Genomic DNA, 15,197 nt, shown 5'->3' on the forward strand with positions numbered 1-15,197 from the left:
CCAGAAAACTGCTTTGTCGAAGTGTTTGGGTTAGCTCTAAAGATGTGACTTATGGTAGCCAGCGTAAAAGTCATGATTGATTGAACACGAACCAAGCAACAATTGTGTTGAAAGCCCATCTCCTGCTCGCTGCCGATTTATTATTTCGCCCACAAAATATACAGTCAATTCACTTTACAGTATAGACTGTGAAGCGCTTTGAGACGACTTGAAGACTTGATAAGGCGCTATATCTAATGCAAGGATTATCCTTATTGTGCTTCTTTCACTTGCACCAACGTGTGAGAATAGAACGAAACCTTAAAATGCATTTGGCCTTGGACAGGAGGTGTTTACTATGAGCTCTTGTCGCTTCTGTTGTTTACAGTTAAAGAAGAAAGTATTCACACAAGCACATTGGGCTTCTCCTTGCAGACAAAAGTATTGCATTATTTTAACTTGTAGCACAGTGCTTTGTATAAAGCAAGATTGTGCTCCATAGAACAGACAAACACAGACTGTCTTCGAAATACTTTGCTCCAGTGTACAGCGCTTTGGGCTTGTGGACAATCTGAGTCTCCTGCAGAACTGGAGTAGAACGACCTGATCAATACATGTGCAGGAGGCAGATTGTGTCATCGTTGCTTATGAGTGAGTGGGCTTCGGGATGCTGGCCTGAGTCCTAAAGCACTGTAGATACAGTTATCCATTCATGTTACGCCAGATGTACATAGTATCATCTATCCCCCTTTGGGGAGTGAATAACCTTAAGGTCAACAGAAAATTGTCAATTGATAATTCAGAGGTGATCACAAAAGAAGTGGCAAGTCTGGAAAATAAAAGTCTGGGCAGAGAACATTGAACATTGAAGCTGTGCTGCTTTCTTTCGATGGAATAAACGAATAACATTTCCTCCCATTTTCTTCTACAGACTAAAAGCCAAAAAGATGAGAGATCCCCAAATCAAAATGCTAACGAGGTGCAGGATGAAGTGTTCTCTTGGCCGGGTCCAAAGACCGTCTTACTGCAGAAGAACACGCAGGGTTTTGGGTTCACGCTGAGGCATTTCATCGTTTACCCGCCTGAATCGGCTGTGCATTCCAACCTGAAGGTATGTATCGTTGGCAGCTGTGTTCAAGCTTAAAATGAACGTCAACCTCTGAAATGGCAGGAATGTTTAAGTAATAATGTTCAGGCATATAGTGTGTGTGTATATTATATACATATTCTATAAATATATGTTTGCAGTGTGGAATTGAAAATAAGCCTTCTAGGTTAATGTTATCCCTCAGTCTTGATCCTCAGTTTCCCTGATACAGCTCACCTCTGAAGGCATTTCCTTCATGTAATATCAGGCACAACATATGCACACAAAGAATACTGGCCACAGTGCCAACTGATCTTTCATCTGGTCTATAGTTACAATGCTGGCATCTGTCTCTTGCAACATTTTCCCATTACAGTATAAAGTGGTTTCTTAAATGAGACTAGCAGCTTACCCACCCTCTCCCACCCTTTCTGGTAACCCATACCAGTTGTGAGAGGAACCAGTATTCACTGCGTGAACATGTGCCCTTTTGTCCTGTTACCCTGATCTACCTGAAGACGTGATACTTTTCAGGATGTAGAACCTCGTTTGTCTAATTCCTTATGAGTTTCTCATCCTCATCCTCCACTCTACGTTACTCGCTGACACTCTTCCCTGCTGGGCTGGGTAACACTGTCACATTGCTGGAACCCAGGACAGATTGAGTCCTCATGCATTTAGTTGTGAGCAATATGGGTTGTCTCTGCCAAATATAGATTTATTCACTTCTCAGATAGTCACAAGCTCACTCCTTTTACTGAAGTATCAGTAAGACAAGTTAGCCTAGAAACTAGACTTTTATTATTGTGGACACAAAAGCTTTTTGTAGATGTTGGAAGCACAATTTTTCAGATCTCTGTGTGCAATCTAGACTCTAAACACGAGTAAAATGTGTAATCTGAGTTAAAATGTCACTTTGCAGGAATTCACAGATAATTATTCAGTGAACAGGAATCGATCTAATGCAAATCAAGCAGTTGATGGCATTAAAATTTCAATTCCTATTCTTTTGTCGGTTTCTCAGACATCCTGTAAACGTCGTAGAGTTGACTAGTATAAAGGTATTAACATCACTGAAAATATTTATGAAATTATATTTGACTAAATAAACAAAAGGAGCTGTTTGACAATTGCCAAAAAGATACAGACGGATGGTATTGATCTTTTTCTTCTCAACTGCCTTTGTTCATTAAGGGACATACAAGATTATCCAAAGTGTAAACCTCTTATAATTGCCCCGTGAGGATTTCAATGGATTTGAAACAAAGAAATGTGATGGACAAACAGCTGCTTCTTACTAATAATAAGGCTATCTAGTTGAACATTTAGAGCTAAGGTTAACCTCAAGGACATCGCACATCAGGCCACTGCGCTCTTTAAACACGCGCTTTAGTTTCTGGAAAGTTAAAGAAAAATAAAATGCGCAGCAGCTAGATTTATTTAAATCACAGGATACAAACAACACAGATGTTTTGAATTAATTGCAGGTAGGACTCCATCTGCATTGTTTCCTGAGTAAGCTAGTTAGCGATTTGGGTAGCACGGAAAAACTAACGGCCACGTGAAGCCCTGGAACAACATTGTCCTGTTGATAAAAGGCAAAGTACTGCAGATGCTGGAAATCTGAAATAAAAACGGAAGTGGCTGGGAACACGCAGCAGGTCAGGCAGCATCTATGGAGAGAGGAAAATGAATTAACGTTTCAGGCCGATGACCTGATGCAAGCAATGGCGTCAGTCCAACATCAACGCCACAATCAAAACAGAAGGTTTGCTGGAAACGCACAGCGTTGGACTGAGACCATTGCTTGCATCAGCCTTTTGCCGTTCCTTATTAAACATTGTAGAAGAGATGGGATGCTGAATTCTCATTCAAAGTCAATGTTTGCACAGATACTGAAACTACTGTCTCTGGTATCTAAATAGTTTTAAAGAGAGTAAAGAGGATTTTTTTTTTGAAAAAACACTCCACACAAACATAACCCTCCAAAACCAAAACCCCCCCAAAAATAATAAATTGGTCATTTTCAATCTACGACTGTTTGTGGGACATTGCTGTGCGCAATTGGCTGCCGCGTCCGCCCACAAATACACAGTCAATTCACTTTACAGTGTGTTCTCCCGACGTGAAAAGCGATATATCAAATGCAAGGATTATTCTTATTATTATAAAAAGTAAATATTTTTACATTTGCATCTGACTAAATTTGCATCAGATATTAATTTTAGATGAGGAATAATTGATCAGGTAGTGGGTGATCACAAGACAGAAATCTGATTGAGGGATTTAGGTGACATCTATCGACCTGTTGCAGTGTATTGTTGGGTATGTTTGTGGTGCAGAAGATGTATTAGCTTCAGATCCTTTTGCCTTTTTGTTATTAAAATTACAAGGTATCTCCAGATTCCAACGTGAAGTAAAGTGACATCCTTGGGTAATTCTTTGTAATAATAGTCCTTATATTTGTTATTGTGCCTTTCGTGTTGGGATCGCGTCTCAAAGCGCTTCACAGGATATACTGTAAAGTGCAGTGACTGTGTTTTGTGGAGCGCACGGCAGCCAGTTTTACCCACAGCAATGTCCCGTAAATAGACATGAAGTGAATGACCAATTTTATTCTTTCTTTGGATCCACAATTAACAGATATAAATTGGAATTTAAGTTATAAAAGAGCATTTATATCTACCCACAACAATCCATTCTGAACTTCCAAATGTAACAGACAACTTGGAACTTGTGAAGTCTGTCAATAAATACTCATCTAGCGTTTGCCTGTTTAATTAGTGACCTTCCTATCCTTGTGTAGTTTAATACTCACAGATGTTGGGCAGTGCATCTGTTCAAATATTTACCTAACTCTTTCTCTCCCCCCCCCCCCCCCACCCCCTGCCCCGCCAAGTTGTCCAGGACACCGGGTGAAACTCTTTTCACTTTTCGAATATTGCAATGGTATCTTTAACGTCCACCTGGACAGACAGATGTTTGCTCAGTTTAACATGTCATCCGAAGAGTAGCACCCCCCGAAAATGCAGCCCCACCCAGCCCTGCACTGGAGCATCAGCACGGACTGTATGGTTCCAAATCCTGACTTCCTAATTGACTTGAACCCACAACCTTGTGACTTAGAAGCCACAGTGCAACCAGCTGAGTCCACGAGTAGGTGGCATACATATGATGAAATCTATTTGGATTGGATGCTCTTAATCCAGGACGTCCTCCCAACATGAATCTAATATGCAAATGTAATTTTATTGTTGTTAAGCACGGCGATGAGATTCTGCAGATGTTTACCAAAACAATCTTAGCTCTTTATATTACCAAAAAAAAAGCTTAATACAGTATATATAGCTTAACAGCCTCACACATTGTGAGAGGATTCTAGTATATATTTGAAGGAAGTCCAAGTATGCCATAGTGCCTTGCAGGGATCCCTGGAGAAATGCTGTTTATATTACGGACACATTAGCTGGCAACCAGGCAGTGGTGATGTTGCTATTGGGCTCTTTAGATGTCAATGTCCTATCTACAAAAGCTAATAATAATAATAATAATAATCCTTGCATTTGATATAGCGCTTTTCACGTCGGGAGGACGTCCCAAAGCGCTTCACAGAACACACTGTAAAGTGAATTGACTGTATATTTGTGGGCGAACGCGGCAGCCAATTGCGCACAGCAATGTCCCACAAACAGTCGTAGATTGAAAATGACCAATTTATTATCGGTCTTGGCAGCCCCAATGTCGTAGTGGATCGAGCTGTGGCTTGCAGACCAGGAGCTCGCTGGTTTGAATCCCCGGCCCATGCAAGAGTTTGCTGGTCTCAACCACGCATGAGGAAGCCTCTGCGTTGGTTCCAGCTTTCTTCCCAGGTTCAGGTAAGGGCGGAAAAAAACACAGCCAAAGTTCCCCTCCAGTGCCCTCTATTGGTTGTGTGAGTGTACGGAAGAGGTCAGGCTCGGCTGCGATGCCCTCTATAGGCGAGCGGCTGGTTAACACTCCTGGTCAAGGCTCGCACATAAATAATGGCCGTTTGGGCAGTGTGCCAGAGGGAACGTGACGCCCGTAGAATCTCCCAGCAATAGAAGGGCACACCAGGGCCAGAGAGGCGTACGCCAGTGGATTCACTAAATTTAAAAGTACAAATTGCCATCTCACTAGAACCAATGGAAACCACCCCCACCCCAGGTTCAACCGAGACCACATCCACTTCGTTAGGTGGACGTCAAAGATCCCATTCCATTATTTGAAAAGACAAAAAAGAGAATGGAGTTTCTCCCGTTGTCCTGACAATTCCCCCAAAATAAATTTGTTCATTCGCCTGTTGTTGCCAGCGCCTTGGGATGTCCTCCTGACATGAAAGGCGCTATACAAACGTAATTTGTTGTTGAAACACTGCTTTGTGCAAATTAGCTTCCATGGTCACCTCCAAAATATAGTCATAGCCCTTAACTTCTGTGAAGCATTTACAGATGTTAGATGCAATAGGGCGGGCACTAAATTAAATGCAAGGCTTATTATTGTTTTGGATGAAATCTTAATTGAAAAACTGCCGGAATTCCCTCGCTCTAGTCCAGGTACACAACAGACAACAGGAGAGTCTTCATCGCTAACCCTTTTAAGATCAGATAACTGCACAAATAAGAGTCTGAATGTTGGATCTTCCTCGCTGCTATATGACTCAGAGGCATATCAGATAGTGCTTTTACTGACCCAGCAACCAAGGACCCCATAATAGTTGAGCAGTTTAGTGTAAGGTTGGGATCTTTGCCTGAATTGTGCAGTGGTAGGACAACAGGTACAGAGCTCATACAGTGAATGGCTGTCTAGAAACACCTAGAGTTTAGGAAATGCTTTTTTCTCACCTATCTTAGTCTCGTTGGAGAGAGTTATATCTGTGTTATATTTGTCTTTTTGGAAAAGAGATACCCGTATTACAATCGATCATATCATGTTTGTTCAAGAACCACACAGTGATACTCTGACTCTCTCTCACCAGCATCTCTCAGTTTCACCTACAGTTGCAGGTGTAAGACTAGTCGGCACAAGTCCCTTTTGTTATTGTTACGATGTCAGAATGTCTCCTGTAGAACAGGATCTAAATGAGATCAGTGCATAGACCATACATACCGTGCCTGTACTAGCCAATTTGCTGATAAGCTTATATTATTATAGAACTTATTTTGCATCAGCTCGATCGTTTACTCCTCAGGGAGAAAGTTTGTATGATCCAGCCTGTTACGATTTCTATGGGATATCAGGACCCCTCCTTGATCAACCCAGCAACGGGTTTTGCTTGCATAAGGCAAAATCTCTTGCTCAGCCACTATCTAAGATGAAACCAGCTAAACACTTCGCCCCCTGTGGGACCCTGTGTCAGATTAGCCTTTGTACTTTTAGTCGGACACTTTATTGTTGTGTGAAGTGGGGTGTACGATTGATCATAATTATTTACAAATAGCATACGGCACAGAAATGGGCCGCTCAGTCCATTCCAGTGTTTATACTCCACACGGGTCTTCATCCACTCCTTACTCCCTATATTTCTATTCCCCTCTCCCTCTTGTAAAGGTCTAGTTTTCTCTTAAATGCATCTATATTACTTGATTCAACCATTGCTTCAGACAGCAAGTTCCACAATCTCACTACTCTCTGCCCTCACCCTGTGGAACTCCATCCCGGCCCTTCCCTTTGCCTCCTTCAAGGCCCATCTCGAGGCCTTCCTTTTCAGTCGCGCCTTTGGTCTTCTTCTCTCCTCCATCCTCCCTTGCCCCTCCACCCCACTCTAATCCCAACCCGCAGCTCAGATGCAACCCCAATGTTCAGCTCCTTGGAACATCCTCCTAACACGAAAGGCTCTGTACAAATGCAATTTGTTGTCTTCTTCAAATGTTGACACCACACTTCTTATTCCTGAATCCAAATCATTCATGTATATATGGTGAACAGTAGCAGTCCTAACACAATGATTCTATGATGATTATAACTGAGAGAACAATCTTTCTGTTCCTTCCTTCATCATAACGTAACACAAGGATTTGTTGCAATGAGTATATTCTGTGCATGACTACTGTGTAACTAGAGTCGAATTTCCAATTCTGTTGTAGTCATTAGTTCAGCATCACTGAAATTCAAGTGGTTTTGAGATTTGGCAAAATGCTAAATGAAATGTTTTTTTGGATTGTCTAAAACCTGTTTGCTTGTTCTTGTCTTTTAACCATCATAACAATGTAATGAAAGTTGAGGTTGGGAAAGCTATTCAGCCACTTCTCCTCCAGCACATTAATTCCTCCATTTTGGCATCTATTTGCCTAACGCAGGCTTTTCGTGACAAAATATACAGCAAAGTATTTTTTAGAAGTGAAATTGCAGTCAACATTCCCTGGTCTCTTACCTTCTGTCTGTTGCTGAGTCTTCAACTCTTCTTTAAATGATTTAAAATGATAAAGCAGGAATGTTCTGGTGTGTAAAATACCATTGAATTTTCACAAGGAGCAGAGATTTGTTCTTGTGTGACATGGTATTGAAATGCAAATGAAACTTAAACAGTTCTCAAAGTCGCACTGAAGTGCTGATCTCTTTGTACTCTGATAAGCTTGTGGATATTGAGTGTTAGACGTAAAGCATCAGTAGTGGGCTGGATTTTGTACCTATTATTTTGTTAGGACTTTGGACTAGAATTAAAACATTTTACTTTGTCTTTCCTGATTCAGCTTGAACCATGGAAAAGGACTGTAATAGAAAAACAGCTCCAATCGAGGGAAAGCTCACCCTAATGATAATAAGATATTAAAGTGACACAGCGATTCTCCGATTGACAATTTCTGTTACCTTAACAAGTGACTTGCGCCACTAGACATGGTTTTATTCCTTTTTTCTGCTTCTTTTCGTTCCTGTATCAGAATTCGGGTCTCTCTCCAACGTGGTTGAGGTGCTGTACACTGAATTGCCAAACATTTACTGTGATTTTCTGCAAACATTCAGGCCAAACGGGAACTCAGTGCAAATTGCATTGGAGCCCTAGAGATGGTTTCGGGAGCATGACAATAATGATCAGCCATGATCGTATAGAATGGCAGAACAGGCTCGAGGGGCTGAATGGCCTTCTCCTGGGTCTATATTTCTAATAACGCTCTCTTGTGGTGTAAACGAAGTGGGTACAAAATAGATGCCGTCGTTCCTCGTGGTCTGCTCATAGCATCTTGTTGGAAGCCCAGGAAATGCGAATGCACATTTTGATGTTATAAATAAATACGATCGCTTGACCAGCTCTTCCGGACCATTAAAAAAAACAATTGAAGTGTGGAGCAGGAAGCAGCATGATGTACTTCGAGCTGTGTAACAGCTGCACTCCCAGCAGTATCAGCTCAGCATAGGATGCTTCACCTTTGGCCTCTGAGTTGGGCCACACTTGGCAGTGCATTGCTGTGAATTGAGTGACAGACCACCATGACTAGGTGGTATCATTGATAAACAAGAGCAGGAGAAGGCTATTCAGCCAATATATAACCTGTTTCACCAGGTTACTAGATCTCGGTCGATCTTTTAATTCCACTCCCCGCCCTTGATGTTACGCCTTTCGCCATAACCCGAGTATGTGATTTTATAGCTATGATCGTTTCACCAAAAGGAAGAGTCGTCCACTGTCTAACCTGTTGATTCTTTTCATTATTTGAAATACCTTCATCAAATCACCCCCTAAACCATCTCGTTTCTAAGGAATCGGTCAACCCAACACGTCACATGTGTTTGTGAAGTAACACAAATGAAATTCCCTCCACTTGCGAGCCTCCTTCACCTGAGTGAATTTGACCATGTTCTGAAGCTGTTTTAAGCAGGATTCTGGTTATGTAGATGTCTGCGGGATATGACTAACTCATTGTGCATTATTGTGAGACGACGTGCCACAACACATCCATAAAGTATAAGGAGGAATGCTGTAGCTATGATGACTTCACTGGGCGCCGTACACTTCGAGATTCTACTTTGCATTGAATATCAGAACAGCCGGTAGGGAAACATGATGTTTGAATCAAGTCACTGACTTTAACTTCAATTTATTTGGCAGATATTAATCAGACCACTGACCTCAATTGAGAACCATCTCTCTCATTTGATGCTATATTTATGATTCTATTGTAAATCCGATGCATTTAAATATAATCATGAATATTATTGAAAATATTACTGTACAGCAATGACAACGACAACAAATTGCATTTACTGTTAGGCAGTAGTGGGGCAAGACCATGGAGGGATTTAAACGTGAGGACGAGGATCTTGAATTCGATCCTCTAGGACGTGCAGCCGGGTGAGGGGTTTGTGGAGCCCGATGCAGGAGAAGACACGAGCTGCAGCATTGCAGAAGAAGGGTGATGACAACTGTTTTCAATGCATACATTTGATATGACTTGGGTGTTGTTTATGGGACTAAAGCCGCCGATGGTGGAGGGAACGAGGGACAAGCAGGAGGCCAAAACCAGCTGAAGGGAGGCAGCGGGTAATGGAGTGGGGAGAAAGCATCACAGTAAAGTAGGGCGGCACCAAGGCTTGAAGGGATTTGTAGACGAGTGAGAGGATCTTGAAATTGATCTGTGATAGTCTATCTTACTTGGCACCGGATCCAAACGGCTAAAAGGTTCTGCGATATTCTCATGGAAATTGGGGAGCGTGTGAAGATGGGACTCAGCTCCGAGTCTCCAATGCCAAGTTTGTGAATCCTGCAATTCCCAGGGACATTTGAGTTTGTTGAAACTGACGAGTTGTGGGTTTTGGGCCGATAACTGCACTTATCAATTTATATACAAACTGGCCTGGTCAGAGGTTTGGGGGGATGACTTATCTCTTCCTTATTTTCAGCCACTGCTTAAACTTTTTCTTTTAAGTTGAAACTGCAAAGAGGTGTTGAAGTTCAATTTATTCCGCTGTTCCTGAAATTAACAAACTGTTCTAAAATGATGACCGCACAGCTCTATGCGGAGCTTGGTCACGTTTATTCTGTTAGTATTCCATTTGTTTTGTTGAAAGCCGCAATCTCTACAACGGGAGGCAAAACAACTTTATCTTCTGTCTCTTCAGTTGGTATCTAGTATTGTTCTATAATAATAATAATAATAATAATAATCCTTGCATTTGATATAGCGCTTTTCACGTCGGGAGGACGTCCCAAAGCGCTTCACAGAACACACTGTAAAGTGAATTGACTGTATATTTGTGGGCGGACGCGGCAGCCAATTGCGCACAGCAATGTCCCACAAACAGTCGTAGATTGAAAATGACCAATTTATTATTGTTTTTGGGTTTTTGGAGGGATTATTATTAGGCTCTGTGTGGAGTAAGGAAACTTGCCCGAGGTTTCGCCCTGTGCCTGGAATTGAACTCAGGTCTCTCACTTGCAAAGCGAGTGCTCTAACCACTGAGCTACAGGACTCCACAAATAGTTCTATTTCCGGAAAGAAAAAAACCTGATAGCGTTGATTACATAGTCTCTGCCTCTCTCTTGTAACCCGTCCCCATCACTCCCCTTTACAATCCAGAACCCGTTTAGCAGCAAAACGAAGCATGCTTTGCAAGTAATTTCGAAGTGTCTTTACTCCTTCCAACCCTGGCTCAGTAGGAACTGCTCTTTATTATTTTACAAGTAGAAGTATTCCTGTTAAATCTTGGCCTGAGGCTCATCGGAAAAGAATTGGGGTTCGTGTGATTCTTCCCACTTCAGGGCAGATTTTTCATCTGATGCAACAGCCATTGCATTGTCACTGTAGTTAACCTGTCACAGACACGCACAGGGCAACCTCGAGCTTCCACTCACCACGAGTTGCCATTAATTGGCTCCATTGATGAGTCTGAATCGGCTCGTGAGGTTCGCCGGAAATTACTACTGAGTGCCTTGCAAATGGAGCCAATCACTGAAAGTATTCTCATTGCCCGTCTTACAGAATCTTTCTCTACTCAGATGTATTTGGGGGCCTTATGGTTATTAACCTTTCCTGGGAAATACTGTCTGTTTCTGGAGAATAGTTTCCGTTGGATAAACTGGATTGAAAAATATTTTATTGGACTGATTCGGTTCAGCGAATGCTCATGAGTCAGGTTGAGACTATGTGCTGACAGGATAGGTGTTTAGATTAGGCTGTGGACCCCGAAGTGCTGGCCAAGCAGGACAGAGGGTGGACTCGGCACGGAGCAGGCTGCCAGCACTCTGCTCACACAATAGTTGCAGCTTTGTGAATTCAGGCTCTGTCAGCTGAGTTAAAAGCTGACGTGTTTGAATTCAAATGTTTTTGCCTCAATTTTGGAACATTTTGTCGCGTCAGCGGAGCCAATACAAAGGAGGACTATGTTAGGGAATGTTGCGTACTCCTCACTGAAGGTACCCTCTGTAACTGTGCTGTCACGACCAGCGATGGAGCTGGAATATTTAAACAACTATATTAAAAGCATTAGTGGAGCCTTATTGTTGTACTTCTGATTAAATTGTCCCCATTGTATTTGCTCTTTGCTGCTGCTCGTTTCCTGTCAGAGTGCACTCATGTGGCGCAGGAAATGAGAAAATAAAGTTGATTTTTAGCCATTGTTTAATAAACTGATTCTATTATCCAGGTCCCCTTCACTGTAAACAGTCAACTATTGCGGTATTTCGGTGGTGTGAGTATTAATGGGCAACCAAATAGACATTTGATTTCGAGGAATCTTGTCCAATTCAAAAGAAGGAATATTTTTTAAAAACCTTCTCTTTTTCCGACAGTACTTTCTTCATAGGTTTGTCCTTTAAGTTTCGGTATTGATCTAACCATCTCCTGCTGACAACTGAATATCATTTTGGAACAGGGAGCTCGAACCTTCACACCGTACCCCTTGTTTTTTTCATTGAGGTTAGATACAATTTGAAACCAGCGATGATAATTTATCCCCTTAGCTATATATCCCAACATTTTCGCATTTTTCTTAACTTTCCTGAGAACATTATACGATGGGTCTACTAACGCATGGTCTCTGTTATAACCAAGTATAGTGACTGAATATTTGTAGGAAAATGCAACAGATCTTTTATGCATAAGGTCCCACAAACAGTCATAAGTGAATTACCAGTTAATCTGGAGCATTAGTGGCCGGATCACCGGGAGAAACTCCCTTCTCTTCTTGAATAATACCGTGGGATCTTTAATGACCGCCTGAACAGGCAAACGGGACCTCAGTTTAAAATCTCGTCCACACCTCTGAAAATACAATGTTCCCCCAATGCTGAATGGAATGGTAACCTAGACCATGAGCTCAAAGACTCTTGAACCCAAAACCTTCTAAGCCAGAGGCAATTCTGTCCACAGAATAGTCAGTTCACTTTACAGTATATTCTGTGAAGCGCTTTGAGACGTCTCGAAGACATGACAAGGTGCTATACCAAATGCAAGGGTTATTATTATGAAGAACGCAACCAATTTAGTCAAGCTTACAATAACGTGCCGCAACTCCTATTTGTATGTGGTAACTCTGGAGACAGTAAAATCTCTTTGAAAGTGGGCAAACTGCGACACCTTCTGGCAATTCTTTGCAATCAACCACACCTATTACACACAGTTTGAATTCTGAATACCGTAACCTTGAGGTTTTATTGTGAATGACCTCATGCTTTTCAGGTCAATGTTGAGATACGTAGCAAGTCTATTGGACTCTGCTTGCATTTCTCTCGCTGATTTGCCATGGTTTTCTGTTAATCTGCTGTAGGATTTTGCAAGTCATTTTTCTTCTACCTTGTTATGTCTGCCACAACATTTCCCGGCTGAAATAGTTATCAGGCGATCTGTATTCCCATACCCTGCCAAGGATTAGATTGAAGACACTGCGGGGAGAAACGTAAGAAGGGTATGAGTAATTTGCCTCTGTTTTGGCCTGCTCCAGAATGGTTGTTAAAATGAAGGATTTGCCAAAAGAAACTTGGGGTAAAATTACATCTGTTGTTTGGTGGCATCTTTCCTCTCTGTCTCGTCTTTCCTCAATGTGCTAATTTGTGCCATCACTTATAGTAAGGACTAGTCTGATGACAAACACACAGTCAATTCACCTGAATAAATCTTGTGAAGCATTTTGAGATATTTTTACAAGTCACAATACCAAATGTAAATATTGGCTATTAATTGCCAATAGATGTCCTCCTCAAGTCTGTATCCGCCTGTGGACAGTGGATGTTCAAACAATCTCAGCCGGGCTTCTGACCTCAACATGCATCCATTATCTTCCAAGACTTTGGCTGATTTTTTTCCTCCTTCCAAATCCAGGACCATGAGGCCAATTGTAAAACCCTTTACTTTCGCCCCACTAATTCCCTTTGGAATGTTTTTCTGAAAGGGCAAGAGTAAGGTTGGAAAATACCCTGCACACAGGTGTAACTTGCGTTCTTACTCTATCCTTTGACGCCAGTGCTTACATTCCATTCCATAAATACCCCCAGTGTACTTTAACATCTTCATGCAGGCTTTCGAGAAAAAATGTCCAGAATGTTGCAATTATTTATACTGGTTTAGTTGTCTACTTACATGGTGTTTGTAGGACTTTTCTTTGCTGCATTGAGTCTGTTGGCACAGGTGTATGTACTGTTATGGTAGTGTGACATACTTCAAGACTGGTGGTGGTGGTGGTGGTGGCGGGGAGGGGTGGGGGAGAGCCAGGCAGAGGTGTTAAAGTGAAGCTGAACCCACTGGAACCATGTTCCGGATTTCAACCCAAAATGAAAGGCAGAGTAATGGAAGTAAGTCCCAGACAACACTCCTAAAGCTCTGCCTTTTGCTGTGGATTGGAACTGGCCTCTCAAAGAAACTGGCTGGACAAGTGAGGTGGGAAGTGTGAGCGGGTTATAGTAGTAATCCTTGTATCTGATGTAGCGTCTATAACGTCAGAATATCACAAAGCGCTTCGCAGGTGATTGTCAAGCGTATTTGTAGGCTGAATTTTTGGGCTCATCAGCAGTGATAATATGCCCTTGTGTAGCACATTTCGTTTAGAAGGGCACCACGAAGATTGTGGGAGCCGGAGCTGGGATGCGATAGGGGAGAGATGGCTGAAGTCCCAGTCGGAGGTTTTAGAATGGTTTCTAAAATGAGGTTATGCTTCAGTGTTTTTCTGGATTACTTGCCACAGCTGGAAAAATAGCCATATCCTGATGATAGTCTCTTACTAAGAACACGTGGGGAGGTCTATTATTCAACTACCTTCATGTGTTTTGTTTGCACTATGGTAAATTCTGTTTTCCAGTTGTGTTCCATCATTGTGACAATTACTAATACGTCAAGACAAAATCTTTTTTAAAATGTTATAATATATAATAATCCTTGCATTGGATACAGCGCCTCATCGGACGTCTCAAAGCGCTTCACAGGATGTACTGTAAAGTGAATTGACTGTATATTTTGTGGGCGAATCATGGCAGCCAATTGTGCACAGTAGCGTCCCACGAACAGTCGTGGATTGAGTGACCAAATTAATACAACAACAGCTTACACTTATATAGCACCCTCCATGCATGGTAGCGTCTCAGAGCGTTTATTATTTATTTATTTGAAGGGATTATTACCCCGGAAAAGCGATCCGCCAATCGACTAACAACCGGGTTCCTACTTACTGTTAGGTAAACAGAGGCGTGTGGAGTATGGAAACTTGCCCAACGTTTCCCTGCCTGGGAATCGAGCCCAGCTCCCTCGCTTGCGAGGCAAGTGCTCTAACCACTGAGCTACAGGACTTGTTTATTTGTGACATTGTGAGGTAACTATTAGATAGTTGGGAGGGAACCAAATGGTATTTTTCGAACATTTTTTTATAATGAAATCCTTGCCCCTCTGTGCATTTAAGAAAAGAAAGTTTGATGCAGCATTACTTGGTGAACGCCAATTTTCTAAAAAGTGAAGGTAGCATTTTGAGCAGTTAACATTCAGAAATCCAAATCAGTTCCTAGCATCACTGATTCCTGGGCACCAGAACTAAGGGAAAATTGTCTTTTGTGAGAGAATGACTTACTTATTCAATGCCACAGTAGAGAACAATGCTGAATTCATGCAGGGGTGAGAATGCTGCACAACAACACTTGCTTTTATCGGTCTTCACTTAAACAGCACTTGCTTTTATAGAATCATAGAATTATACA

At 41.9% G+C, this 15,197-nt stretch overlaps 1 protein-coding gene across 1 annotated transcript in view; it reads left to right on the top strand.

The window, feature by feature from the left end:
• LOC103185703 (rho GTPase-activating protein 23) overlaps positions 1 to 15,197 on the top strand; it is a 98,450-nt gene that overhangs the window by 18,798 nt on the left and 64,455 nt on the right. Inside the window, exon 2 of the mRNA XM_007904340.2 lies at positions 911 to 1,090. Coding sequence (XP_007902531.2) covers positions 911 to 1,090 — 180 coding nt within the window. The remainder of the gene's footprint in view (positions 1 to 910; positions 1,091 to 15,197) is intronic.

The sequence above is a fragment of the Callorhinchus milii genome, unplaced genomic scaffold (assembly GCF_018977255.1).
Source record: "Callorhinchus milii isolate IMCB2004 unplaced genomic scaffold, IMCB_Cmil_1.0 Scaffold23, whole genome shotgun sequence".
Lineage (NCBI taxonomy): Eukaryota > Metazoa > Chordata > Chondrichthyes > Chimaeriformes > Callorhinchidae > Callorhinchus > Callorhinchus milii.